Source organism: Triticum urartu, chromosome 2A (genome assembly GCF_056163025.1).
Source record: "Triticum urartu cultivar PI428250 chromosome 2A, HENAU_Tu73, whole genome shotgun sequence".
Classification (NCBI taxonomy): domain Eukaryota; kingdom Viridiplantae; phylum Streptophyta; class Magnoliopsida; order Poales; family Poaceae; genus Triticum; species Triticum urartu.
This window is the reverse complement of record NC_141874.1, coordinates 543,699,095-543,724,141: the sequence shown is the minus strand read 5'-3', so window position 1 is coordinate 543,724,141 and position 25,047 is coordinate 543,699,095. Positions and strand designations below refer to the sequence as shown.

Genomic DNA, 25,047 nt, shown 5'->3' with positions numbered 1-25,047 from the left:
GGAGTGGAGTCTCCTTGATTTTAACACATGTGTAGGTGGTTCTCTCTCAGAAAATGGATATGGGAAGTGGTAGTTTCGTCCTGCTTGCTCTCTCTAAGAGTAGGTGGAATGAGTAGGGTATATATAACCATCACCAAAAATCTAACCATTATACACCTTTATGCACAACTCGGTGGGACCGGGTGGAACCACTTGATGAGACCGACTAGTGAAAAGGTTTAAACTTTAGGCTTTTCGGTGAGACCAGATGAAACAACTCAGAGGGACCAATGGGTGATGACCTAAGCACTTTCCACACTTCGATGACACTGATCGAAACCACTAGGAAATTCCGAGATGAAATTGATAGGTTACAGAAGGTTAGCAAGCGCACTTCGGTGAGACCGAATATCATCTCGGTGAGACTGAGTTGCTAGGGTTTAGGCAACGACTCTGTCAAGTGTATCTCGGTGGGTCCGGGTAGATGTGTATTGGTGGGACCGAGATTGACTTTAGGGTTTTGGACAGATAGGAATACGAGGGTGTGGTTGAGGTTTTGGATAATATCTCTGAACACTTGAGCAAATGATTCATGATCAAAACCCCTCCCCTTTTAAAAGTATTGGTTTTTTTATGGACTCAATGTGATCTCTAATCACTTAACAAAAACTGTAGAGTCTTTGAAACTTTTGCCAATGCTTTGTCCTTTGCATTTGAGGGATTCACATTCACATCACATTACCATATCTATATTGAACTTTCCTGAAATATTCTTTTAATAGGCATTAGTTTGATGATTTATATGTTGCTGTGAATTATTAAAACCATCCAGAGATTAGTTGCACTTTTAGTTGACAGCAAACCCTCCATTGGAAAGCGAAGGGGTTCGATGGGAAACCTGGTTGAGAAGGGGGACGGGGCTCAACGAAGAAGTAAAAAGAAACAAGTGAGGCCGGACTGTTAGACCGACATGACAGATAGTCCAAACTCCCCTATTCTCAACTTAATTTGGAGCTGGATTGTAGACCGTCCAACACATACGAATCCAAATAAAACAGTTCGTTGGATGTCAAAATTGTCCGAACTATGTGATGCGGACAAATGAGGGCAAAATGGGGCTAGCCTTGGAGATGTCCTAATCATGGATTGGGATTTTGTTGCAAGTTGCAACTTTTCGAGATACTTCCGATACATCCGATACAATGAATAAACTAACCAAACCACCCTCGCTAGAAAGGCGTAAATTCCCTGACCCGATTCATCCCTTGCCATCCGGTCGGACCCGACAAGCGCACGCGGGGACAGGTGTCGCCCGCACGGAGGATCGCAACCCTTCCCTTCCGCATCCAACGGCGCCAGTTCCACCACGAGCCGCATCACCAACCGCGGACAGGCAAAGTGACCCACATGCCCCACTTGCCCGGTTCCGGCGACACCCCGCAGAGCGCAGCCGGCGTCGCCTCCCAATGGCTGCCTCCGATCGGCAGTGGCGGAGGTACACCTGTCGGGGTGCGCGAAGCACCGCCCCTTGAAAATGGCGTCGGGGCGACGTGGCCGGGCGAGGCACCGCTCGTCCGCCGCATATTTTACTTTCCCAAAGAGCTTAGGGCCCCACTTGCTCTCCCCTCCGACCGAATCCGCCTCCACCTTCCGCCCTACGAGAGCGCCACCGCCCCGTCGCTTGCACCCGCATCAATCGATCCGACCAAAATCCAGCTCAAATCCCTCGCCTCGCCTCGCCTCGCCGTGCCCCGGCTGGTGCCCGCTGGCCCGCCTCGTTCCTCTCGGTGTCGGATTGGAGAGATCGATTTCCATGGCCCTGCCTTGTACAGTAGCCAGCTGCCGCTTGCTGTTGCATCTGTGCAGCTGGTGCATGGTCTCCCCTCCCAAATCGTAGTCGCCGCCGGCTCACCATTTGTCCATATCATTGCTCACCACGGCTCCCATCCCTTCTGGTTGCTTTGGCGTTGATTGATTTTGGCGTCTACCCGTCTAGGGTTTCAAGCTCAGCGTCGGCGTTTCAGGTGAAAAATCTATTACCATCTCCCAGTTACTCTGCGTGATTTTGTTTCCCTCCTAGGTAATCGAGTGTAGCTGCTGAGTTAATTGTATGCATGTGCAGCTCTGTGTAGTTTTTGTTATCTCCCGTGTTAAAACTTCGATTGGCTAACCTCTTAGCATAAAATTACGAGCTCCTTGCTTGATCCAGACGCAGGTGCAGGCTGGGCTAGATGTTTTTATTTATTTAATTTTGGGCACTGAAAGTGATACTAGAACCGGCGTTGCTGAGTTTTTGCATTGCGAGGATTCAATCTTAGGAGATTTATTTAGTTGTCGCGCTTGATGTTGTAATTTGTGCCGCAATGTTGGAGATGCCCTTCGAGTTCTGCATTGTTGTTGGTGGGTGTCACAGTTTTCCTTGATTCTAGGGATGCCATGCTTTCGGTAGTGGCACCCCTATATGTTATCATGTTGTGAGCGCTGAGAGCCATAGATGTAGTATCAGAAACTTAAGCTGTGTTGTAGTTTGTTGTTTCATGATTCTGGATTTTGTGAACAATAACCGTGGACATCTCAAGTATAATGACCAGAAATGGAGGAGGATGAGTATTTTTGTTTTGCAAATAGTGGATTATAATTTGCACATCATTTGTTCCTATTTGTGATGGTTCCACAAGCTTTGGGTTGTAATACCCTATTTGTATTTGGTTTGCATGCTCTTCATGCATAGTTCATGTATAAGTATGCCACGGGTTATGCTCCTATATGCCACTAAAATTCAGCGTACCCTTCTCGGCTGTGAATGTACAATTCAATGAAGAGCAACTGCAGAAATATCGCAATTGTATTTCTTTGGATGGCTTACTCAGTCAGTTTAAACCAGGTTTTTAGAACGTCTTCAGTGCTTTTGTAGCAACTATGCGTTTATGCAATAGCTTCAGATTTTGAGAAGGCAATTATTATTGCAATGGTGGAGGTTTGGCATATAAAATGGTCACTGGAGAACTGGATTGTTTCACTAAAATTTAAAGCATGTGTAAGGACGAATTGTTTCACTAAACATCATGATCCGTTGCATGTTTCATGCTACTGCCAAAATATATTAATTTTCACCATTTGGAAAGGAAAATACAACACTGGTCCTCCTTTGTGATTTGACCAACATCTTTTGTGGAAATTGTGGTTTGTGGGGTTGGCGTGCTCTGTATTCAAACATTGCAATTTGCACGCTTAGTAGCTGTCATTGGTGTTTTGACATTTCTGTGTTCGATATGCAATAATTAGTACAAATCCACTTGAGTTGGCCGAGGCTCAGTGTCATTTATTGAAGTTCAGACTCCGCAACAGAACCAAATGATTACATTGGTTTGTAGAGAGGCTTCTACTGGTCTGCCTTAACCAAAGCTTCTTCCAGGAGCAGGTTATATTAACAGGTACTTTCCTGTTTGTTTTCTAGTTCTTGAAGGGGAAATACCCCTTGGCCCTTGGGTGTATATGCACCTGATATGGGAAAAAAATAGTATTTGCGAAAAAAGTCAAAAAATTCTGAAACTTTTTTAAAAACAAACTTGACCTTCTGGAGGTGTTTGGATTAGAGAATGGTAACGTAAATAGATTACGCTGTTAACGGGGATGTAATGGATAAATCACTGTTTTGTTTGGTTCATGCCTGTAAAGGAATTGAGTTAGGGTGTCTTCTTCGGGGTTCTCATGGCCGGTGGCTGAAAAAGAAGAAGAGCAGACAAGGGATGGGAAGGAGAGCAGACAAGGGAGGAGGACGGAGGACTGAGGAGAGGATATAGGGGGGGGGGGGGAAGGAGCCTGTACCTTGCAGCGAACATTCTGCCGACAAGGACGAGCTGAGGCGGTGATGGCTACCAGGAGACGGGGCTGCGAAAAGAGGAGAAGGAGCACGTCCGGTTACTCTCCGGCCATTAGAGACGGGAGGAGCCAGCTCGACTGCGACGGCGCTAGGTTCTTTTGGGAGGTGGCGACGCTGGTCGAGGAGGAGGAGGGGATCATGGGAGGAGAAGTTGCGGTAACGGAACCATTTACGTAGGGGTGCGGGTGGTATCGATCGAGAGATAGCATGTACCCGTTTACGGAGGCAGCCGATTACAGCTTATATGAAACAAACACGTGTAACGTCTTCCGATTACACCGTAAACAAGTAACGTGGATTTCTCCCCGAAACAAACACCTCCTCTGTTGTACTAGTATAAAAAGTTTCACGAAGAAAAACAAGTGTCGTCTTCAGGGAAAACATAAATAAAAAATTTGAGGACAAAATGTGTGAATAGTAACTTGTATATAGTGTTGTTTAGTTTTTTTCCCATCCAGAATACCATGAAAGTCAATCCCTGACGGAACTTTTATATGAGTACAACAGAATTCCTTTACAGGCATGAACCAAACTTTTTATATGAGTACAACAGAATGTCAAGTTTGTTTCCAAAGATGTTTCAAATTTGTTGAACTTTTTTTTTCGCAATTACTAAATTACTTTTTCATATCAGATGCATATACACCCGAGAGCCAAAGGTGCTTGTCCTTTCTTGAAGGCTATTCTAAACAGTTCTGTATTACCTCTGAAGAAACCGTATACTGTTCAGATAAGAAACTAGAGCTGAGCTGCCTTAGCTTATACTTGGCCATCAAGCATGTGAGCAAATGTTTTTAGCAATAGTAGTTAGGGTAGCTTCCCAAAAACATGTCTTTTAGTGCTTAATTAGACCTCTTTTAGCTCTGTAGAGTGTAAAAATCCGCAACGTGTCAAGCATCATGTTGTAGTATAAAACTATGGTGAACAATCACGCAAGAGAGAAAAGCTTTAGCAAAGCTAACTGCACATTCTCAAAGCACAGCCTCAAAAGAATACAAGGACTGTCCCTCTCAAACCTTTTAAAACTAAGGCCTCCTTTGGTTTGGAGGAATTTCATAGGAATTCTAGAGGATAGGATTTCTTATAGGATTTTTTTCCTTAGAGCCCTTTGGTTCATAGGAATGGATTCTTATTCCTACATAGGATTGGTTCCTATCCTCCACATTTTATAGGAAAATAAAAATGAGCCTAGACTCAATGGAAAAATTCCTTTGGTGTCAACCAAATGACATCTCGTTTCCTATTCCTACTCATAGGATTTGAGATACATGTCATCTCATTTCCTACAAAATTCCTATTCCTACGATAATCCTATCCTATGAACCAAAAGAGGCCTAACTGATTCTTACCCCAGCCCCACACAAGAATCTAATCCTAAAGAACATAACCTCTTATCCTCTCAAGCCCTGACAATTGTTTCTTCCTTGCTCTGTCCTTGGGTGTGGTTGCTAAATTATTGTTCCTTGCGTGTCCTCCTTCCGCAGCAAGTAGAACTCCTTATTAATGTAGGGCTCCTAGCTCAAATTCAAATAGGACTGGGATATGAGTCACACCCTGAACGACCGTCCTTTTATTCAACGTGCTCTCTTTTCAGGAGTATATGTGAGTTGGCTAAGCTGTTATAACACTTTATGGATGTAAATTTCTTCAGGATTTGGTAACTCAATGATGTCCAGGAAATATTTGTGTTATCAGTGGTATTAACCTGGGGCTGGACAACCTTTGTCTGTTGTGAAGAGCACCAACAGAATCAGAATGCTGTTAGATGTTATTTCTGTCCTATCGTTTGTTGAATGGACTAAGAAAGAGATTGTTGCTTGTAGTATTGGTACGATGAGGTGAAGTTTGAACATCAACTAGTTTTTAACTCTTCCCACCATCTCTCCTTGGCAGTTGAGAATTTTGGTGTTTTGGTTTCCCTGTGCTGAATATAGCTTTGACTTAATGAAATTGTGCTCTATACTGTCATGTAACATTGGATGTATACGGATAGCTGTTGGCCCTAGAAATACTGGCTAAATCTACAAATTTGTTAGAGATCAAGTCCCTCTGCTCACACAAAACCTTTGCCACTTCCACTATTTCTCCCCATCATTTTCTCTCCTTGTTCAACATGATATCTGGTAGCGACGCAACTACGTAAAGCACATTCCGATTGGATACTAATATATTTAATATTCCCTTTCGAAATATACTCTATACTGCATCGAGACGAGTTCCACTTTCCCTTTGAACATCATCTCGTTTGCTAGGCAACAAGCCTGATACTTCGTAGAACCATTGTTGTCGGGGCTCTGCAGCTTATCACCAACAATAGCAGTACCATTTACTTCACTTCAAGTCCGCTTTTGATCTAAATTATTTATTTCCTTTTGTGCTAGTTTCTGCAAGTGGAGGCGGCAAGCTAGAGACAGCAACTGCATAATTTGCAAGAAAATCGTAAGTTGTACAAATACATACTCTTTCTATTATTCATGAGAAAATGACATATATATCACTCATTCTTACTATGTAATTAGATAATGCGTCCTAACTTTCTTTCTGAGTTTCCCCGTTGCTCAGATTCACATGTTTTTCTTAACATTTGCTGAAAGTCATCTATAGAAATATTTGAATCCAGGATATAAAAATTTAATTGGTTTAGAGCTGCTTTATCTGCATGCAGATGACAACAAGAAAATCACAAGTTGCACAAGATACTTTATATTCATGAGAAAATGACATAGATTTCTGTATATATTTATATTTGTCCACAGATCATTTTTAATAGATATGTATCGGTACTTTGTAGTAGACCTTAGTGCTCGTGCAGTTTGCTCAAATTAACATGATTTGTCGAAACATTGTTGAAATCAATCTATAAAGATAAGAATTCCGGGTATGATAAATTCAGTTGATCTGGAGCTGCTTTATCTGCATGTGAATCACAAATGCTGCTGACAGATATGTGTGTATTGTACACCCGAGAACCTGACTTACTTGAAGCTATTTTAATGCGGAAATGGTTGAAGCAGTCCTGGAGTATTGAGGAACAAATTTTGTACTCCCTCCATAAAGAAATATAAGAGCGTTTAGATTACTAAAGTAGTGATCTAAACACTCTTATATTTGTTTACAGAGGAAGTATTTAATATGAACTTATAGATAAATTTGTTCCTGTTATTCATGAATTCATAATATTGATGTGGCGGTAATGTTTACTCCCCTCAGGTATTATTAGGTGTATTTTAATTGTCGAAGTTTATGCGTTGACCAAGAACTATAGTACAATGATATGTGGGTTACTTGATGCAACATTTGTAGCATTTGATTTGTATTCTGAAGTAGTTCCTTATGATTGTGATTTCTAACTATTAACAAAAGATCGTAGAAGAAGCTTGTGGTGAAAGTTTGAAATTTTGATAAAAAAGATACGCGTTATGTATCCAGAGCTATAGGGACCCATGGCATAGAGTTCCAGGATATATCATTATTTTGCTATTAATCCTTTAGCTAATCAGGTGAATATTGGTAACCAACAATCTTTGTTTACCGTGATGTATGAACGGACAAAGTATTTCCACCTGTTAGCTAAGCTATAGTGGCTCTCTTGCCATAGTATTTATTTCCAGTTAATTTCTCTGTGCCCGAGTGATACTTTTTATTAGCCTTTGCGAACATGCAAGCAGTGGCATACTTAGAAATGGAGAAATGTAAACCCTGTTACACACCACAGAACTTTCTAAGAATGATGGCAGAAAAAAGCGGTAACTGAATTTTGCTCAATCCACACTTCACACCTTTTGTCAGTAAGCTAGCTGCTCATGCAGTTGAATAAACTCACAGAATGTGTTAAATTGTTCTAATACAACCATTTGCACAACAGATTAATCCTTCCATGGAGTACATTTTATTTGTAACAGATTTACACTACCGTTTATCAATCGGTCGTCACATGTGAACCACTTATGTCTTGCTATGGGTTTAGGTTCTTTACAACCAATAGTATTCTGGCTGCTCTGAATTGTATCCCTTGATAATAATAACAACAAGAGTAATCCCATACCCCACGATCGTCATGGATGTAGTTGCAATCTGCAAGATTTAATGTAAGTCATAATCAAAGAAATTTGTGATTGAAACTTATAAAGAGCTGAGAAAAGAGTCAATAGATCCCGTGCAGAAAAAAACAAACATGTACCCTAGTTTAGGGGGCGCAGTATGCTCAACATCATTTTGTTGCTGCGGGGAATTGAGTTCAAGATCAACAGAAACATTGGCATCTTCAACAACTGCAAAATTGTATGGAGTTCTTGAATTTCGGTTAACTTCAGTCACTGCCTCCGTCTCAGAGAGCTGAATAGAGAATTAAACAAAAGTCAATCATGGAAATCATTCGTGTGATTTCAACTATCATGATTAATTCAATACCTTTTTCTGTAACTCAACATTTTCTTGACGAATTAGGTTAATCTTTTTGTATAATTCCATGTTTTCTTGGTGGACAAGACTCCCCTGCAAATAAATCAATAGTCAGTTTGTTGAAATATTTCATACGTTTCAGGCTGGTAAATGTTGTAGTACCTTGTGATTCAGTTCATGAATCTCATCAATCAAGATTTGGTCCTGAAAGAAACATTAGTGCTCCTCTGTTAGTCTTTTTGGAGGAACCTGTGATGTGTATATATAACAAGTGTTTTGCATGTTGACCTTTTTTGTCCGGATGCAACGCAGACTTATTTCCAGTTGATTTTCTAGAGCCTGCAGTTCCTTGACACCCATTCCAGAAAGATCTTGTCCCATCAACTGCCTGCAATTAAACAATGTTGCGCGTGTTTTGACTGAATGTATATAGGGAACATTTCAGAATATTTCCATAGCCTCTGATCCAACTGTGAATTAGTGAAATGTTGTATTTCAATTTATTACTCCCTCCGTCCCATGATATAAGAGCGTTTTTGACACTACACTAGTGTAAACAACACTCTTATATTATGGGACGGAGGGAGTGGATCTGTGTAAGTTTTATCTTTTTCAGGTAGTTACGGTCTTACGGATTAGGCTTCTGTAGAATGCAACTGTTGATTTTCTGCTGGGTGGGGGTTTGACAAACCAGAGTGCTCTGACAGTAACAGTAAATAGCTGAAGTTTTTTGAACTGGTCATTGGTTTGCATGGGAAATTACTAACTTAATTTCACCTTTATATTTCTTTCATTTCTAGAAGTCAAAACTGACACCCACATAAACAGAGGATTGTTCCGTGGAGTCAGCATACCTAGTTCCCACAGAAAATATTGTACTCTTGTGCGTTTGGCTTATTGTCTATGAAACCAAGTTTCATCTTTACATCCAAAGGCTATCTGCTTTCGAATGCAATAATTTGTCACAAAATTAAATATTCTACACAGTGAATAGCTATTAATGCATGGACTCTGTTGTGCATTTTGAGTTTTGTATCCTTCGTAATTGAGTATCATGAATTATTTTCTTGAAAGAATTAAGTTTCTTTTATAGCAGATTTAAAGATTGTAGTTGCTGGATGGTGTACACTTGTGCTGATAGCGCGGTACTCTTATAAATTTGACAAATTTCTGATAAATAAATACGGAAAATTTTCAGGTTTTCGGGCCATACCGATGATTTTCTTGCAAGTTGTGCAGTTGTTGTCTCAAGCTTGCTGCCTCCCTTTGCCAGAACTATGGAATTTGAACTTACAGTTAAGTAATGCCACATCAGGTTTGCCAAAAGTATTAAAATAGACATGGTGCATAGAAAAGCATGATTGCCCTATCACTATCAGTGTCATGAAAGTACTGAATCACATGGTAATATCTGCAACTTTATTTGACTGGGTATAATTCATACAATAAATGTTGAGAGGACAAATAGGTTATAGGATAAAATATAATGCAAGTGGGAAACCTTTGGTTTTGTTTCCTTTGGGTACTTCACTCCAATGACTGTCAAGGTGCACCCAAAAAAAGTGACTTGGTGATATCAGGTTGAACATATATTTATACACCCCACATGATTTGTTGTCTTATGCCATCTCTAATTCTCTCAAATGCTTCTGTGAGGCAAATTAACCTCTTAGCATGTGAGCTTCTAAAGAAGTATGAGCTAGAGGCAGAACAGGTCTGGAAACTCGTTATTATCCTGCTGGAAGAAGATTTCGTGTGGCAGTAGAAGGTCTCAGTTTGTCTCAGTTTGATTCAGAACTGTCATTTGGGGTTCATCTCACAAGTTTCAATATAGACTGAAGGATTTGTATGTGTTGTGGATCCTTTTCAGAAGATGGGCACAGGTACATGTTTCCTTAGCTTCCATTATTCCTTCTGAGAAGTTCTGTTATGTTGGTCTTACATATTTGATTTTCTGTCCGAGGTTCAAAGGAGATTAGGATTCGGATAGGAGCTGTATGCACAAGAGCTCTTTTCAAATGGTTTCCTACATGAGAATTCCTACCCCGTTTGCTGTTTCTTCTTTGGCCAATATTTGCATCGTCTTGCAGCCTATAATCCTCAAGGTTGTTCTGTAACTGCAGAATTTAGCGAAGGGACGACGAGCTAACTTAGTGAGAAATACACTCGTGTTGGTTGATACCATTCTAGTTGAGCTTTGATGTTTAGTTCTGTAGTTAATCTGATGGGCCATTTAAATGTAAAACAAACGGTGCTGCAGACAGCACAATCTTAGGTTCACCTCAATAAGCTTCAATAGTCAAGTAAATTGCAGTTCAGCTTGATGCTCACAAACTAGTTTCATCAGGTGCACCGCCGCAAGGCCATTTTGGTCAGCTTGGATTTGATTAGTAGTGTTTATATCTGTCATCTGTTTAGAGTTCTAATCTGGCTTTGCTAAACCCTACAATTTGTTTGTAGTCAAGAATACCAGTCTGCCAATACATTTTGTTCTATGAAGGCGTTTTCAACCTCTGATTGCAAGTTGAAGCAGTTGGCTCAACACTGGGTGTTGGCACAATATCCATGCCATTCAACAGGGGTTCATTAAGATTTAAAGAGTCTTTTCCATTTGGTCAGCGGTTGGTCATCGGTGGTGGTGTTAGCTCACAATTTTCCTGTCTGAGACGTTGCAACAATAGTCAGTTTGAGGTGAAAAGTCCGGAGCTGGATCCTGAATTTAAGGGCCTTTTCCCAATTTACATGGACGAACTGCTATCACTTTTTAGTTCGGCTGATGATGGGCCTCCTGAGTCTGTATGATGAGCCAGCACGATTTGCCAAAAAAGGGTATTTGCAAATCTATGTTGCTTGAGATTTTCTTATGCCTACAAGTGATACACTAAGCCGTCTGCCCAGTCTAACGCCTCTGTTGAGATTAATTCACATGATTCTAAAAACACAAGAATATGAGAAACACACAATTGCAATATCATGTCCATTTGAATCCTACAAGATTTTGGTTTGTTTTACTGTATCACATCCAGAGCAAAGCATTAAGTATTCCAATCCTTTAAATTTCCTCTGAAAATCCTTTGAATGAGCTGCCCTAAGAGGTTTGAGTAGGCCGGTGGTATGTTGATTTGGAGAGAGAACTAGATCTCTATAGAATTGATCTTAGGCTGATGTTCTGAAAGTCACTAAACCCTTCTGGGAGTTGATAGATGGATCTAATGATTGATGGAGGTGAAGCTACTAGATCAACAATTTTAATGATAGAAATATAAGGAGGCAATGCTAGATATTTCATTGAGTTGAGTACAAGAGAATTTTGGGTCACACGTCATTAGAAAATTGGATGATTCTTTGTGTGGTCGTGTTACTGTATAATCACTGCAATTAAGAACGAGCTGCTTGGGCCACTTGCATGTGGTAGAAGAATAAAAAGTTCGCCAGTGATTTGGAAAGTAAAGATCCGGCAAAGTTTGGGTATTTGTAGCACTCACTGATGAACTGTTCAAGGGATGCCCGGCTATGGCAATTTTTTGGTTATTGGTGGTGCTAAATTAGGACGACTTGGGAAAGGTTTTGGCGACAGCGTGGGTGATACAGTGGGTATGTCATTCTGCTATTCATGATGATGAATTTGAAACCCCAATATTGACCATGTGTTCACGGTTTTGGCTCATTCGCACCCACGGTCCAATTGCTCGGAGGCCCTACTAGTATATACGCAATGTTATGGATGAGGCTGCCTCCTTAGCTCTTAATCTTTGGCTCTGAGATGTCCTTGGAGTTATCAAAGATTTGATGTTAGATGAGAAGTATGCCCCAATCCCTAATGAGATTCTTAGTGAGTTTCTCTAGAAAAAAGCTCACTTTCAGGAGCCCTGTTTCGGCTTTGTGGAGAGGGACTAAAACACATGTTCTAGTGTAAGTTGCATTTTCTTTGGAAATTGGGGCCATGTGCAGCTTCTTTTTACTCTTGATATCATACATATGGAATAAAATTCTATTGTTGAGAGTGTTTGCTATACTGACGCATAGATATCAATTGGTTTCACTAAAAGAAGATGTTGACTAGAGGAGACATCAAGAAGGTTGGTCTAGACCGAAGGAAGTATTGAAATCTGAACTCAAGGATATGAAAATAAACACGGGTTAAGGGTTCGACATCTTTGATGATATTTTTTCGCACAAAAAATTATGGGCATGTAAAGAGTTTGCCAATATGTTCCTAAAACTAGATATGTGAATATTATAAACCATTGGCATGACTGTTATTTCGAAGATAGTGACAAATGCACATAGGAGTATAACCCACAATGCTTGTGTAACCTTCATATGAGAAAGATACTTCTTGATAAACTCGTGATTGATATTACATGAGTTGTAAATCTCTGGAAAATCCAGAACAATTCTCAAACTAGAATTGAGTGGCCACGGAGATGATAAGAACGAGGATGAAGTTTTAGAAATTGATGGAGAAGAGGTGCATTGGGATGTTGAGTTTGAAATTTATTTAAGAACTGAACATGATTAAGGTGCAACTTGGATCATGTTCTTTTAGCTTAATATAGTTTAACCACAGTGTTGCACCAGTCAACCAATAATTACCATTGCTAACTACACACCGTTCAACTGATTATTCTTCTAAGGATAGAACAAAGTCATAGAAAACTTGGGAAGAGGATAAGAGGGCAAGTGGTACGACCAACGTGCTTTGTATGAGGCTTTTGGCTCATTTGTTTAAGATGGTTGTATAGAAATATATAAAGGGACACAACCGCTGTCTAGGGTAGACTTGATTTAGACATAAACTTGAGAGTGTACCATACTTCAAAGGAACACCCTTGTCAAAATTTTACAATGTGTGTAGAACATAGTCAAGGATATCCTTGATTCGAAATTTTAGCAAGCTTAGCCTATAGATGATTTGTTTGTATATCAGTTCCTTAAATACTTATTTTGGTGATTTAGTGGTCTCTTTCTCAATCTAGAATGAGATGTTATTCCGAGAGAGATTCATGTCTTACCGCGCAAACCACTAGAGGTGAGCTAAGATATCTACCTTAAAGTGCATCTAATCCCTTTGGTGGGATTTTGGTAATTAATGTCAACATATCTTAAAGTGCATCTAATCCTCTAGGTGGATTTTGCTAATTAATGTCAACATATCTTAAGGAACTAATGCTTTTACTAGCTTATTTCAGGAGTATCCTTAGGTTACAAATGACATAAAAGGTGCCCCCCCCCCCCCCCCCCCCACAAATTCTCATGAAGATAAGTGTTGGACAAGCCAAGGACTTAGCCTTTCTATTTTAGTGATCCAAGATCACATTTAGTCCATAGGCATACTAATACTATAAAAGGAAGGTGGTTGCTAAGATGTGTTTCTTTCTCTTAAAGGTCAAACTCCAATTCCCTTGAAAGCTTTTATTTTGTCCTATATATTTGCCTAACTTTTACACCCTGGAGCTTTTACAAACCCTAACATTTCGGAGCTGCCAAGTACTCCACTCGGAACCAACAAAACATTTGGAAAAACCTTCGGTCGCCCTCTCGAAATTTTTGAATGCACCTGCTCGGAATTTTTGAAGTGGTAACAAACAGTGTGTCATAGATGCAGTAGTCTCCTCAAATCCTTTAGATGTTATCCAGTCAGACCATCCCAGCCACTTGAAAGTTGGCACCTTTAAGTCTATTCAAAGCTTCTGAGCTGTATTAAAGTGGGTGTAATGATCATATTTTTGGTCCAACCTATATATACCTCCACCTATCCCATTAGTTCACTCCAAGCAAACCCCACTCATGTCCTATGATCCGAGAGAGAACTCCACCTTCTTGTGCTGATTTCAAAGGGCTTTCTACTCCAACCATCAAGCTAATTCTCCAACCCAAAAGCCAAATCTTGAGAGATTTTGTGTGTGGAAGATATTATATTTTGAAGCACAAGAGCAAATGATTCATCACCAAGCAACCTCAACCTTATTACTTTTGTAGGTGTGTGCCTCCTAGATCAGGTAGGTGCTAGGGATCAAGATTATGAAGAAACCATGAAGTTTGTAGGCGGAGATTGCATACTTCATGAAGATCTACCTCGAGCGAGGCCAGTCATTCGTGGACGTATGCCATGATGACATAGGTTGGTTGATCCTTTGTGGAGCCTTCGTGGATTATTGTTCCTCATGGGCTAGTTCCTTAGTGGAACTCGCAACCTTGATCTTCGTGATCTTAAATCCTTCTTGTATTGAAGCCTCCATCAACATGGAGTAGGATAGCGCTAACTATCCGAACCATAGGAACAATCTTCGCTGAGCCACCCAGTGTCTGCATTTTTCTAACTCTACTCTTATTCTACTTGCATATCTTTACTTTCTGCTCCCTATACTCTTGTAGACTTGCATATATAGGGTGCTTGATTGACTGCCGTAGAAAAAGGTTAAAATCGCCAGGGAAACTAAAATTTGGGAAAAAGTCCTTTTTGCCTAGTAGTCTATTCATCCCCTCTAGACATACTTAATCGATCCTACACTACCATCTTAAAAAGAGACATATAAAAATATTCCGCATGATTAAACTTTGTTGAGAAGTGATGTTGGGTAAATCATTTTGCCGTTGCATAGGTTAGTGGTAAATTTTTTATTTATTCTTAAAGAAGTATACTGGTTTGCTTAAAGTATCACATTTATCTGGACAACCTCTCGTACTATTTCTTGGGTTGATTTAACCCCTAAAACAAAAAAAATATTACTTAACCATAATGTGGGATATGAAGATGAAATCATTCACGTGGTAACCATGTTACTGCATCACCATTTTCCTGACTTGTTATCACACACAGAGAATGACATAATGAACTATAGAAATTCCGCCAGCCACAAAATATCCCCTAGGACTCTCATTCTTCATTTCGATTTTCACTATAATTCTGCATTAAGCCATGGTTGCTCCATATTTTCATCAGTGTGATTCTCAATGCAATCTCTTTTTGGTATCATATAGTGTTAGAGAGGAACATAGTTGCTAGTGAGAATTTGATATGAACATGTGAGGAGAGAAGTGAAGTAAAGACAAGATGAGGACATTAAGGTGACATGGGGAAGACAAGATAAGTGACAGTTCAGTTGGTCCAATGAATGACACATGGGTAATATACCTTAAAACATTAGTCTAATTAGGGGTTAAGTGATTTGGTTTTTGAACCCCTAGAGTCGAAAAGGGCCAAAAAGATAACACCATGATGGATTATCTTCTATATCTAAATAGCTAGCCCCCACTAACATATTTCTCTCAACATGCAAGTATGCCACATCATCAAGCAACATGCATGGCAAAAGGCCCACCACAACATGCATTCATGCACATGAAAATGTCCACCTCAACATGCAAACATATATTAGATATTTTACAATACATTAATCAAACACAATAAAGCATATGGATTTGCAATTTTAGTTTTCGTAGTATCATTATTCACGTTCCATAGAAATCACTTATCATCGAAATGTATTGCAAATATTCCCGCAACAACGTGCGGGGTATCATCTAGTTCATACAAATGTAGCACTTGTGAAGCATGAGTAAACTATACCTTTTCCTTGTTTTCTTGCCATTGTCTCGAATCCAGACCGCATAGAGTTCACTTGACCATTTAAGTTGTTGTGGTTTTAGATCACTTAAGTTGGTACATCCAAATAATATTATGTATATTTTTAGAATATTTATTGTAATCTCATAAGACATTAAAACTTGACCACAACAACTTTCGATTCACAAGCTTTTATGGATGTTCTTTATCAAATTTAAACAATAAGTAGTTTTCTCTCCTCATTAAAAATCTTCCGGGTGGGATACACTACAATTAAAGGATGTACATGTACATATAGAATCATATGTGAAAATAATTGTGTGTATCTTGTATCTCAGGCTCAGAAACATGGGAGGTTTAATCGACGACCTTGACTAGTGTAGAACATATTTTGCCTAGTGAATGCACTTGGGTGTATTTTTAGGATTGCTGTCTTAGTAGAGTGAGTTGTATTCCTACTCCATATGTTCCAACAAATTCAAAGTCTTGCACACTTTACATTGAAGTAATTATTTAGATCTTTGCTAGAGAAAAAAGTGGTGGCACCAGGGTTCAAGAGTGACAGGATTGATATGTTCGTAAAAAGATGACGACTAGAGATAAGTGAATCTTCTATTTTATCGATGGTTGTCATTGGGATATTGGGCTTCCAGGCTGGCCGAATATGCAGTGCTACTTGGCCGGTGAGCTAAACCCAATGGAAGAAGACACCATTTTAAGTGAAGAAAAGAGCTGAGTATTCTAGAAAAGAAATGAATGAGGTTTAGCTCATCATCATTAGGGCAAAGGTCGGAAATGGCACTAAGATTAAGTTTACTTGGACCAGTATCAAGGGTGTTGCGATGTGTGTGGGTATGAAGAATTGCCATTTATGTTATCAAAAATGGTATCCAAATATGATTTAGCCAGTTAGAGGTGAGGAAGATGAATGGATAAGTGAGGTATGTCAATGAATCATGTAGGTGGATGTTGACATATGCATTTTCCTTGCATATTTTCATGTGGGGTTTTGCACCTTATCTACTTTTTATTACTATATCTCATAACATAAGTTTTTTATGTACATTTATTCCTAAGATGTCAACAATTGATGTCTCATGAAGACACGGCAATCAATTAATTCACCCATAGGGAGCTCAAGAAGAAGAAGTCACAAGCGGCACATCAGGCACACTAGCTAAAGAGTTGATCTATGGTCCAATTGGTTGTCATGGTCCAATTATACAAGGACCACGCTATCTTGCCTTGGTTTGTGCCCCAATACTTCAAATTTTGTCTGTCTCTGCATTGAGATATAAAATCAAACAAACAACGAGAGAGAAGAGTGGGAGATAACATATAGAAGTCTTGCCACCAAGATATATGTAGTCTCCATTTCACCACCACACAAATGGACAGAGAACCGAAATCAGCAACATCAAGTTCTCCATCGACCATACATGGCTGCCCAATCTCTTTTGGTTCGATTTATTGGTTTGTATGTGGATTTATTTTGAGATATCTTAATTGTTAATATCATGGTATATCTCATTCATACTCTGTTCTTGTCTTCTGTTTCCCATGTAAGTCATTCATTCTTGAGGCTATGGAGGTCTCTAGTCCAATGACGAGTACGATTGATAATTATTTTTGGTAAAATATATATGTACGTGGTGTTGCTCTTTGTAATGTTTAAAAAAGATTGAATGTGCACCCGCTGTGCTAATGGGACATGAAGAGTAAATTGGAGATAGGATGGGAAGATAGATTTTGCGGCGGATTAAGTAACCTTGACTGATCTCCCAAATTATTCACATGCAAGATCTACGTCGTAGCCACAAAAATCTTAATTAATCATGCCTTAGAGTGAGATTAGGATGCACTCTCAACCCAACCCACCATTGAAATGTGTGAATGTTTTCTATTGGAATTTTCAAACGTCTTCCAGAAGCATGTGCAAGTGAGCCATTGGTCAATCGGAGCCTCTCAACGACTTTTGGTCGGACCCTCAGAACTATTTGGAAGTTACCTCCTCTACTTTTATTCGGTGATTCCAAGCTTTGCTAAAAAGTCCGCGACAATCACATTTTTGGGTCGAGCCTACACATACTCCACTGGTACCATAAGTTCACTTGAAGCAACTTATTCAAAGCCCATTTTTTCGAGAGAACTACTCCTCCTCATGCCGAGTTCAAATGGACTTCTACACCAACTTTTCAAGCCACTCCGTTGAGCTCTAATCATCCTCCTTTCTTTCCACTCCAACTTTCCAATCCAAAGCCCCCTCTTGAGAGAGTTTTGAGTGTGGAGGAGATTATCTTTTGTAGCACAATAGCAAGAGATTCATCACCAAGCAACCTCAATCTTGTTATATTTGGATGCTAGTGACTAAACATGCTCAGAAAATGAGATCTCGCCACGACATGTCAGCTATTCTGTTTTTATGGGCATAAGTAGGAAGTAAGTCGACACATGTTGGTCTCCAAGATGATGTGGTGTTGTGGTGATAGCAACAAGGATGCACTCTTCGATCTATCCGGCATGGGCTTGCCATTAAATGCAAATGTGGTGGAAGGATGAAAAGTTATGGGCAAGAGCCTTGTCCCAATGAACTATAGCGTCAAGCATGATGGCGCTTGTATGTCTTCCTCCTTGGGTTCATTTGTTGAAGAGCTCCCACCTTCTCCATTTGACCATGGCCAACCGGGGCTGGACAACTGTTGTGGCGGCTGACGTGGTTGAAACCCTTCCCCGGGGTTCGGTCCAGTGGGGTTGCGAGTACTCTGGGTGAACCCCTTGTCTCGACGTGGGTCAATGCTGACGACAATAGCGCCCACTGTCACCATGGAGGAGTTCCCAAAGATATCTGTCAGGGCAAATGTTGCATTTGATCATGGATGCCAGCTTGTGGTTGGCAGGTGCGCTTCAAGGGATGTTAGTGCCTCCAATCGGCATATTCTTCTATTGTCTCCTATTGGTTGGTGCCTTAGGCCTAGGCTAAGTACCGTTGTCCATTGTCAGGGTTTTACATGGTTGCACTCTAGTCGACCGTTTTTGTATGGTTTTGGTCTAGTTTCCCTCATAAACCAAACTAGTCTTAATAAAATCAACGGAAGCTCCCTGACCAATGTTGACGAGATTCTATAAGAAAAGAGAAGAGTATGCATCAATTTAAAAGAAGACCAGATATCTCGATCGAACAAAAGAGCATTCGAGCTCAGTACCGCAACCAATATACTCCCACACCCATCAACCGAGAGCTAAGGCCACTCACAAGGCACAACATCATGGTACTAGTGTATGAAATATGATAGTATTATACACTAGTATCATATTGCCAATTCACTTATTCCTTTGAAAAATCCCAATACAAAGTTGTGGATATGATGTATTTCTTATTTCATTATCTCGTTTGATGCGCTATGACATTGCATCATAATATGGTACTAGAATCTCCTCTTTGATCCTTTATTACAATGTCACCTCATCTTTTTCTTAGATCTAAGCCCAGTTCCCTATACAATTACTCGCTCCATTCCAGTGAACAAGGCGCACAACATCTCAAAATTCAACTTTGACCATAAATTAGACAAACCACATGTGGATTATATGTGATAAAGAGCATACTGTTGAATTCATATTGAAAAGAAGTTTTTAATAGTATATTTTTTAAGTCACAAAAATATACATTATTAATCTAATTTATGGTCAAAGTTAAATTTTGGGAAGCATGACACCTTATTCATTGGAATGGAGGGAGTACATTCTCCAATTCCAATTCCTCAGAAATGTAATAACAAGCCAGATGTCCTGGCCATCAACGATTTGCATCTAGTACTAATTTTCCGCTAAAGGGAATCAGAACACCCAAGTAGCATGAAACATCATTCTTACTACATGCAATAATGGTCCAAACATAGCAACTGTTGACTATTCAGCAGACTCGTAATTAACTTGCTATAACTCTGTCCAGTTTAGACATGCTTGAAGTGGCGCCCTAGCTATTTCAAGCAATCTTGAGAAGGAATAAGTCCCTTACTTTGTATATTTCCTTTTTCCATATAGCTATGTATATACCCACGATTCTGTTGAACTTGGTCCGTGGCACTATGTACCATTTGATTTACCTCTATCGCTTTAATTAGCTAGTTGTTGTAATTCACAACATGATTATGAAGGCCGTAGTGACGAACAAGTAACATAACTACCCATTATTGAAACTGTCTACTGCGCGCATACATTCTGAGCTTCTTATATAACTACCCATTCTTCAAATGTACTGGGTGCACACATTTTGAACTTCCTTAACTATATATATATATAAATCTCTACCGCCAACGAAATAATGCCTAAGCTGGCGTTTGCATCGTAGTTATAGCTGAACGCTCAGCATGACCAAGACACCTTATCTCGCGCGCACACATACAACACTTCTGTACAAATGAAAAGCAAAAGTACACATTGCATCTATTCACTAAGAAAATTAAAGATAAAACTAACCGCAGTAGACACCAACTCATTGCCAACTCATACATGCATGAATATTGATGAACGTCCTTTTAGTTTAATTTAGTATTTTGATCCCTGAATTTACATCCTAACTGTAGCAGCATTTGCTCTCTTGTTCTTGCATGCAGTTTATGGATGCTAGAAAGACAATTTACCTTGCTGTTTGTGTCTTATCTAACTTGTTTCCTGAGCCTGTTTAAAAACTTTTACTTTGTTGTAACTAGTGAGACTGACGCGCAAAGAGGGGGGGGGGGGGGGGGGGATTATTGTAGTAAAGAGGTAAACTACTGAAAACCAATATAACTAATGAACCAGTAGGAAACAGCAGCAGCTTTACATGACGAAAAATTGTTTATCTAAGGTCTACAAGGCTTACCTTAAGCTCCGAGTTGGGGTTTGCAACAAGTTGCTGCTCCTCCTTGGCTCGGCCATATCGATCTATCACTGACTTCATGCTGCAAGAATTTGATCGAACAACACACCAATAAGGACCCACAAAAAAGAACACATACACACCAATAAGAACAGACTCTTATGTGATTTACAAACAATTACTGTACTCATGTGATGTTTGAGGTGAACATGTTTCCCGCATAATACCAGAAAACCCTAGATCTATATTACTTCATTTTGACGAGGAGATACGTATTCTCTTCATTTGAGTGTGTAGCTAGGATCAAGCTTAGAAATGCATGGAGAACAGTAATACATAAAGATGCTAGATAGAGGGTAAATAGAATAAAGAAAAGATGTGCAATTTTTTAAGCTGATCCTAAAAGGAAACAATTTGCCATAGTATTCTTCTTACTCAAGGCCGCTGTACGCATATGTTGTAGCTGTACTCTTGATGGTTGGTGGCCTTTGCAGATAAGCACAAACATATTTTCGAAAAGTTTTCTCAAAAATTTAAATAAGCTTTCAAAGGTGAAATCACAGGCACCAGAAGCTAATCAACAAAACAAGCATCTAGTTTTCATGATCAAAGTAGCGCGTATTTCTACTAAAATGGGAAAGCAAACTGAAGCAATGGAATCCATTGACCTGGAGCTGGCGTACTCATAGAGGCGGCCGGTGCTGGAGAAGATGACGAGACCGACCTCGGCATCGCAGAGAATACCCAGCTCCTTGGCCTTCTTGAAGATCCCGTTCCTCCGCTTCGAGAACGTCACCTGCCGGCTCGTGGAGTTGTCGATCCGCCGGATCACTATCTTGCCGCGCCCCATCTTCAACTACCTCCCACACGCAGAGGACAAGCTAAGCTACCCGGTGCAGAGCAAGAGGGCGATGGAAATAGATAAGCTGGGTGGATCTAGCTGCCGGAGCTCTGGAAGGAGAAAGTTCCCAGGTTTCCCAGATAGGCTGATTGGAGGGGGTGAGAGGAAGAGGAAGGGGGAGAGGAGTCTTCTGCTGGTGCCTCTGCAACTTGTCTTTCCTTTAGTTGCTCAACTTCCTTAAATTAGCAAAGAAATGGAAGGGGAAAGATACCCCCCGATTGGCTAGGATCGTAAGATAGGTTAGTTTATTGTAAATGTTAAACAACTGATGATAATTATGGGGGCATGGGCCATCTTGGAAAGGATGCCCAAATTGGTTGCACGCAAGAAAGGTAAAGCAAGGCATTGTACAGTAGTAGATATAAACTTTTATTTAAATACCTTGGATGTCATTTAGGGACAAGTCAAGATATGAGGCTGTCTGTAAAGAGACGCCACCTTGATTTCTTTAGTGGGGTGGAGAAAAGAGAACGAAGCGGGAGAATGCGGCTACATGTAACTCTACAAATGGTCTACGACACTAATAATTTAGATTAGTTTCGTGACACTAGTCTATGTTATTAATATGTGATGCAGGTAACAATGTAGGTATCATAGGTTGGCTATTACATTAGTATTTTTTTTAACCTTTTCCTTTTCTCTTCTTCACATTTATTGTATTGTTATGGTGCTGTCATGCATGTGGACTCTGCCTGGTGGCTTTATTTATAAAGTCGAGCGTATGCCTTTTTTTTAAAAGTACACGTATAGCCGGACTCTTGCATGAGAGCCCACACTCCTATTACTTTTTTATACCTCTCTTCTCCACATAGTCAAATCGTCATGTAAGCGAGTTATAAGCATGCTATTGTACCTACTCTTATGTTACTCGCGCTATGGCTAACCTAAGATTGTGTGGGCATGCAAACAATATATTTAATTTTGTATATTGCATCGCGCAAATAGTAATGGTGGATATATGGGAAACTGCACTTGGCTCCCGATATCATCGAGTCCGATTTTTGAAAAAAATAAAAAAATCTGTTTTTTTGGGGTTTCAAAAAGTTCTGGAAAAATATATACACATATCTATGGATGCATACTGTACTTGTTTTGTAAAGTTTCATGGTTAAATACATTCTCAGGCGAGCTCCACAGAAATGATAAATGTGTTCCTAGCACATGTACACTACAAAAGACCATGCACACAAGGCATTTTAGCAATTCAAGCAACATGCAGAAAATTATGGCTACTCATCATAAGTAAATGAATAATATAACGTAAGAGACCATTTTATTATATGAGTGAAAATAATAATATTTTTGGTGTATCGACTATTGCTTAATAGGAAAGTTTAGTCCCTTAAGTCAACTAGTTTGAACAAAAATTGCACAGAAAGATTACATGTTGAAACTAAAAAGCAAACAATATCAAAATTAATTGCAGGAAAGCAAAATTTTATAAAATTATTTTATGAATATTACAAAAAAATCTAAACAAAGAGAAAGGAAAATGGATTCACATAGCTTTATTAGTGAATTTGTATTCTTTCCCTAGTTTTTCATGCCCCTAGTTATTATTAGTTTCTTTTAACATTTGCTGTGACTAAGCTGGCACGAGAGCAAAACTCGACCTCTATCTATTGAAATTTCTAACTATGGGGTATATTTTGTACCCATCCCGTAATAATAGAGAAAATTCAAACGGTCGCCTAGGGCCGTATCCCCATTTGGCATCCCCTCCCACCTAAGAAACATGTTTGATGACGACTCCCTCTCGCTTCCTACCCTATTCCTAGGCGGCTAGGGAAAACTCTTCCCTCCAGGCTTCACCGGCGAGCCCATGGATTTGCCTCCCCTCTGATTGCCGCTCCGACGGCGGTGGCTGGGAATGGAATCCCACTGCCTTCTCTCTGGTTAGCAATTTAGGTTAGGTTTTTTTATTCCTCGCTGGTGCGGTGCTCGGGGATGATGGCGCTTCTTCTTCTAGCTTGTCTTCTGGGTTTCGATCCTCCTCGAGTCCATTCGTTTGAAAGTAGTAAACAGAGCTCCGTAGATTCCTGTCGTCTCCTCGGATCAGTGAGGTTAGGGTTTCTAGTCATGTGACGAGATTTGATGTCAGGTACTTCAGATCTATGCAAGGGTTCATCGATGATGACTGCGACTCCAGGGCGCTGGTCTTTAAGGGCACATGCACGAAGACTTGCCAGTTGTCATCAACAAGGTCAAGCCGGCTCCGGTAGGGGAGCGTCGACGACTCGTTCTGACCGTAGTCGTGATTGTTCAGTGTTCTTGAAATCTTGATGTAATTTTTATTATGTTTGAGATGCTTTGTATTTTCGATGTGCATTTATAATAGATCAGATCTTTTTCAAGAAAAATATGTTCTGTGAAAAAGAAAAAGAAAAAGAAAAAAGGCACACACATCCGATGCTAAAAGGAAAAAAGGAAACATGTTCGATGCAAGAAAAAAGGGTACCCCTCGCTCGCTCATACCCCCTCGTCGCTTGCCCCTCCAGGACGATCGGGGGGGGGGGGAACCCTAGCCCCCAGCCACCTCGATCCCATCCCTCCTCCCCCTCCATCGTCGCCGAGGACACCAACGGGCAGAGCCCGCACGTTCGGCGACGGCGGCGGAGGGCTGCTCCTCCTTCCCTGGCTGTAAGGCAGCGAGGGCGCCAGATCCGCGGAGGTGCGGCCTCTTCCTCGATCCATGGCAGCGCAGTGGGCCCCTGCTAGAGGCGTTTGTGGTGGTGCGGGGTGAGATGGACATAGGATGGAGGTGGGGTTGGGCGTGGCCGATGGCGGCGGCGGCGTCCAACCCGGATCCGGTCTTGGCGGAGGCGGCGGCGACTCCGGCCTGGATCCGAACATGGCGGTGGCGGCGTCCCCTTCGCTGGGGATGACGGGCCAGATGGTGGGTCCTTGTGGCGGCGGATCTTGGGATCCCGCACTCGGGGACATTGCAGGACGTGCGTGGCGGCCGGAGCTTCCTCCGGCGTCGACGGCGCTTCATGCGGGTGTTGGGGAACGTAGTAATTTCAAAAAAAATTCCTACGCACAGGCAAGATCATGGTGATGCATAGCAACGAGAGGGGAGAGTGTTGTCTACGTACCCTCGTAGACCGGCAACGGAAGTGTTGACACAACGTAGAGGAAGTAGTCGTACGTCTTCCCGATCCGACCGATCCAAGTACCGAACGTACGGCACCTCCGAGTTCTGCACACGTTCAACTCGGTGACGTCCCTCGAGTTCCGATCCAGCAAAACGTTGAGGGAGAGTTTCGTCAGCACGACGGCGTGATGCCGGTGATGATGTTCTACCGACAAAGGGCTTCGCCTAAGCACCGCTACGATATGACCGAGGTGGAATATGGTGGAAGGGGGCACTGCACATGGCTAAGGAACAATCACGAGGATCAACTTGTGTGTCATGGGGTACCCCTTGCCTCAGTATATAAAGGAGGGAGAGG

The 25,047-nt window shown here is 40.8% G+C and overlaps 1 protein-coding gene and 1 pseudogene across 2 annotated transcripts; one reads left to right on the top strand and one right to left on the bottom strand.

Annotated features, from left to right (window-relative positions):
* The first annotated feature begins 1,273 nt into the window (after window positions 1-1,273).
* Window positions 1,274-10,581, top strand: LOC125538590 (uncharacterized; annotated as a pseudogene). The gene is made up of 2 exons (XR_015616902.1): window positions 1,274-2,003; window positions 6,244-10,581. The product of XR_015616902.1 is annotated as an uncharacterized LOC125538590 (transcript).
* Window positions 7,591-21,753, bottom strand: LOC125538588 (MADS-box transcription factor 27). Its single transcript, XM_048701854.2, has 8 exons — window positions 21,363-21,753; window positions 20,698-20,776; window positions 9,477-9,538; window positions 8,552-8,651; window positions 8,426-8,467; window positions 8,273-8,356; window positions 8,043-8,197; window positions 7,591-7,936 (listed from the first exon to the last, which is right to left on the bottom strand). The coding sequence occupies exons 1-8, from the start codon at window positions 21,542-21,544 to the stop codon at window positions 7,918-7,920; spliced, it is 723 nt and encodes a 240-aa protein (XP_048557811.1). The 5' UTR covers window positions 21,545-21,753; the 3' UTR covers window positions 7,591-7,917.
* Window positions 21,754-25,047: the final 3,294 nt, after the last annotated feature.

Bases quoted from the DNA above. Each gene is read 5' to 3' on its own strand.
- LOC125538588 (XM_048701854.2), bottom strand. From the start codon at position 21,544: ATGGGGCGCGGCAAGATAGTGATCCGGCGGATCGACAACTCCACGAGC. The intron at 8,652-9,476 runs GTATGGCCCGAA...GTTTAATTGCAG, and splicing joins AACTTGCAAGAAAATCATCG to GCAGTTGATGGGACAAGATC. The intron at 8,357-8,425 runs GTACTACAACAT...ATTTATTTGCAG, and splicing joins TTCATGAACTGAATCACAAG to GGGAGTCTTGTCCACCAAGA.